At 47.4% G+C, this 4,774-nt stretch overlaps 1 protein-coding gene across 11 annotated transcripts in view; it reads left to right on the top strand.

The window, feature by feature from the left end:
• Positions 1 to 4,774, top strand: part of Nav2 (neuron navigator 2) — a 625,974-nt gene that overhangs the window by 488,563 nt on the left and 132,637 nt on the right. For all 11 annotated transcript variants that reach the window (XM_026777610.1, XM_005370351.3, XM_005370352.2 and 8 more), the window contains one exon: positions 236 to 625. In XM_026777610.1, coding sequence (XP_026633411.1) covers positions 236 to 625 — 390 coding nt within the window. The remainder of the gene's footprint in view (positions 1 to 235; positions 626 to 4,774) is intronic.

The following is a 4,774-nucleotide window of genomic DNA, read 5'->3' as shown; positions in this document are numbered from 1 at the left end:
AAAAAAAAAAAAAAGAAAAAAAAAGAACAGAATGTATAGGTAGATGCACAGCTTCTCTTTCTCCTTCTTAATAAAGGAATCATACCAGGTGGTACCCGGTACCTGCTGTTTCATCCCGCTTTGTAAATGAGAAGTTCTTTTTTTGTTTGTTTGTTTTTACAATTATGAATATTTAAAAACCACCTAGCCTGCAGGGCACATTGGAGTCTAACCCCAATTGGTTTTATGTTTTCAGTACATTAGAAACTACATTTGACACCAATGTCACCACGGAGATAAGTGGCCGCAGCATCCTCAGCTTGACAGGAAGGCCCACTCCTCTGTCCTGGAGACTCGGCCAGTCCAGCCCTCGGCTCCAGGCAGGCGATGCCCCCTCAATGGGCAATGGGTACCCACCTCGAGCCAATGCCAGCCGCTTCATCAGCGCAGAGGCCGGCCGCTATGTCTACTCTGCCCCTCTGAGAAGGCAGCTGGCCTCCAGGGGCAGCAGTATCTGCCACGTGGACGTCTCGGACAAGGGAGGCGATGAGGTGGACCTGGAAGGCATCAGCATGGATGCCCCTGGCTACATGAGTGATGGGGATGTCCTGAGCAAGAACATCCGGAGTGACGACATCACGAGCGGGTAAGTGAATAGGTGGGAAGGCCTGGCCCTCGCATCTCTTTGCCTTCCTTTACTAAGAGGTCTCTAGAACTGGTGCTGGCTGCCTCATCTGCTGCTGCCAGAGGCTCCATGGTGTGATGGGGACACTGCTGGGCTGTGATTTAAAGGAAAGGTAGACAGACTCAGCTCGGGACCCACAAAATTTCACTATGTAAATGACTGCTCCCTATACCCTTATACCAGCCTTGCCATGGACACTGCCCGGCTGGTGACTTAGCCTCCCTGGGCTGGTGGGCCTGACTGCTCCCTCCCTCACAGAGCTCATGCATCTCCCCTCCTCCTCCCTCCTGGCTCTCCTCTGCTGCACCTCCCCCTCCATCTTCCATTTCCACTACCTCCCTCCAGCCCCACCGCCTTTGCACTGTTTCCAGACTGGCATTCTGTCTCCTTGCTTTCTGCCAGGCTTACTCCCGCTGGCCTTTCCATTTGGAAAGGTTCCTTGTCCTGCAGCCTCACCACATCTGTGTGCCCTGGTAGGCTCCTTTCAAAGCTTACCACTATTCAAAGTCGTCCTGAGCATGCGTTGATAAATTAATGTCTCCCTCCCCTTCCTGCTGTGCTCTCTGAGTCCCTAGTACAATGTGCATCTGAGCTCACTGGTCCTTCTGATTGGGTGTACGTATGAGTGGGTAACTAAAGGGAGAAACAGGAGCTCTGTCTTTCTCTGCTACTCCTCTATGAGTTAAAGACTCACCACCGCGATGTGTTTGATAGTCTTTCATAAGCAGTGGAGTGTACCTGGTCTGGTGTATGAGAGGGAGTTGGGGGCCATGGGGCGGGGCAGGGGGAGGCTCATCTGTAGCCACACTTTCAGGTATGTTGTAACTGTCACTTATATCTCTTTATCTTGCCTGCCTGAGATGTGCTTTGAAGTTTTGTGAGACCATTCCCACCCTTAGTGTCCTAGCAATGAAAATTATAGATAAGAAAAGTCAGGGCTAGCAGCCATATTCATGCTCCATAGAATGGGGATGGAGAACCAGTCGTGTCTCTGTATCGTTAGTAATGGCTGGAGCCCCCACCAGGTGGTGTTACTGAGTTGGTACTTGTATGTGTTACCTTGCTCCATCCTTACAGAATCCTTAAGGGTAAACAGTGTCACCGTCCTGGGCTGATAAGACAAGGAAACTGGAATGGGAAGGTGAGATAACTTACAAGTGATCAGCTGCCTATTAACAGAGCCCTGGGCTAGAGAGATGGCTCACTAGTTAAGAGCATGCTCTGTTCTTCCAGAGGAGCCAAGTTCAATTCCCAGCACCCATGTCAAGTAACTTACAAACCACCTGTATGTCCAGCTCCAAGGAATCCTACCTGTCATCCTCGGTGGGTACCTCCACTTGCTTATACATACCCACGCTCAGATGCATAATTAAGAATATATTATTGGGGCTGGAGAGATGGCTCAGAGGTTAAGAGCACTGACTGCTCTTCCAGAGGTCCTGAGTTCAATTCCCAGCAACCACATGGTGGCCCACAATCACCTGTAATGAGATCTAGTGCCCTCTTCTGACTTGCAGGCATACATGGAGGCTGAACACTATGTACATAATAAATAAATAAATGTTTTTAAAAAAGAATGTATTATTGGAAAAAGAGAGAGAAAGTAGTTCCAGAGATTATTGACTGTATCTACTGTGCTACACCATCTTGCCAGCCCCTCTTGGCTGTGCTGAAATGGTGCAGCTCATCTTCTTCCTATTATTATTGTGTGCCATTTTGTCTGTGTATCCATCTGTGTGCTTGGTGCCTGCCAAGGTCAGAGGAGGATATTGGACACCCCTGCAACTCAAAGTTCCACTGGACCCTCAGTTACAGATGGTTGTGAGCTAACCACAAGCTGAGAATCAAACTCAAGTCTTCTTTAAGAGCAGCCAGTGCCTTTAGCCACTGAGCTATCTCTCCAGCCTCAACTACACATTGGCACAGGTGTAGAGCTGGGTAGGTAGCTGAGTGGGTTAGGGTAGTTGCTGGAGGACCTGAGTTCAAATCCCAGCATCCACATAAAAAGCTAGGCATGACTTTATGGAATTTAACTTGGCACTGTGGGGGAGTAAAAGGAAAGAGAGTCACGGAGGCTTACTATCTACTGCCCTATCTTCACCTCAGTAAGAGACCATGTGTCAGAGAGGGAAAGAGAGCACAGGACACTGGACATTGTTGTGTGTACTGGTGTGTGTGCACACACATACACACACAATAAAAGCTATTTAAGAAGAAAAAATCTTTAATAAAAAACATTTTAAAGCATAGAGGTGTTTGGATTTTGTGCTGAAGTTAGGACCATTTTAGGTAGTAAAACCTCCAAAAACAAAAGCTACTAAGTTTTTACAGTATTAAGCATTTTCTCCCATACAGAATAGCTGGTAAATGGTCTGCATCAGTCAGGCCCAGTCAGCAGCATTGTGTGTTTCTAGCATCCCACAAACACTGGAAACAGTAATGTGTGCAGTAATAAAGCAAAAGTGTGCACAGTTGAATCTTTTCCTATGGTTTAGGAGATTTGGGCTTCTGGCACAGCTGACCTGGTCATCGTTCATTTCATCTTGATATCTGAGCCCATGTGCTGGTTCCTCTGAGATTTCTGTATCCTGTGATGAAAGACTCCTTCATTGCTCTTGCTGGGGAGTGGATTGAGTGTAATACAGTGTTAAGAGTGTCCACACGGTGGAGACATGCACACACTCCAGGGAAGCTTCGCCTGTCTTTGGGAGAAACCCTATTTCCTAGCTCCCTGAAAAGTGCAGATGTTTGTACCGCCCTTCTGCTCTGCAGAGCTTGTTCCTCCCGCATGCGCTAGGGTTTTGAGCGAGTGTGGACAACGTGTAAGTGTTAGCGCACCCCTGTGGCTGGAACCCAAGAACTCTGCTCATTCAGAATGCTTTCTACTGTAGGAAGCCTAGGCATTACTTAATGCTCTTTCTGCCTGGAATATTCTAGAACCCTTGCTAAGCCCGCCTCCGTCCGTGAAAACACAGATGGAGGGTTCTGCTCTGACTGATTTTATATGCCTAGTGCAAGGCAAGCCATTTGATGTCTTTCTAACCCACTTCTTTTTCTTTACATAGACTGCCAGCTGTGAGTATAAGGATTGGTCACTTTTCCCAGAATCTGTTCAACAACTCATTCTTTGAGACAGCTGATGGATTAGACAGTGAATGAATGAGACACTCCCCCTAGAGTTTCAGCCCCACCCAGTCTCTTGTGAGCCCTGTGATGTTGAGCATGCTATCCAAATACCCCAAACTCCTCAGTTTCCAGATGCACATGTTAACCTTCCAGATAGCCCTCCTGTTGAGGTTGTATCCTGTTATAGATGCTTAACTAACAAAGACACAACATTTCTACCAGGATCCAGGTGCCCTATTGGCCTGGAACATCGGGGTACTTGGAAACAGCACATCCACCAGCTCGTATCCAGCTGTTTATTTGGCTTAGGGCAAACATAGTCTCAGTGGCCGAGCAGTCTTTATTAGGTCAGAAGCTCATTGGGGAAAATGTTTACAGAAGTTGGCAGCAGATGCATTCAGAAACCTGCTGTGGAGGTAAGATCTAGTTTCTGAAACCCTTTGGCTGTATTTTCTACTATGCAGGGCCCTGGCTTGGTATAGTTGGTATAGTTGTGTAGCTCATGTTCTTTCTAATAGAGAAGAAGCTAAAGTGACAGACGAAGGTGTCTCTGAGCAAGTCTGGGTGTCCCGAGTCAGTCCTGTGCTCAGATCCTAAAACTTCAGGGTGCCATGTGGCACAGAATAAAATTATAAGGGCAGACTTAGCATCCATATGTCTGGAAGGAATTTTTTTTTCCTTTCAAAGGCAGCACTGGGTTGTATAATCTTCTGAGGTATAAATATACATCCCTTTCTGGGAAAAAAAAAAAAAGATAGCCATAGAAGACCCTCAGAGGTTGACCCATCCATCTCCCGTGCCTTACTCAGCTTTGGCCCCCTCTGCACTTTCCTGCCTCTGGCTGTGCCATGTGTGCCTTCAACAAAAGCTGAGTCTTATGTCTGAAGTGCTCTGTGCTTGGGACATGGCTCTTCTTGCAGCTTTGTGCATGGGACATGCCACTTCTCCTTGCAGCTCTGTGCATGGGGCATGCCACTTCTCCTT

This window comes from Microtus ochrogaster, unplaced genomic scaffold (assembly GCF_000317375.1).
Source record: "Microtus ochrogaster isolate Prairie Vole_2 unplaced genomic scaffold, MicOch1.0 UNK76, whole genome shotgun sequence".
NCBI classification, from domain to species: domain Eukaryota; kingdom Metazoa; phylum Chordata; class Mammalia; order Rodentia; family Cricetidae; genus Microtus; species Microtus ochrogaster.
This window is presented reverse-complemented; position numbering and strand designations above follow the sequence as displayed.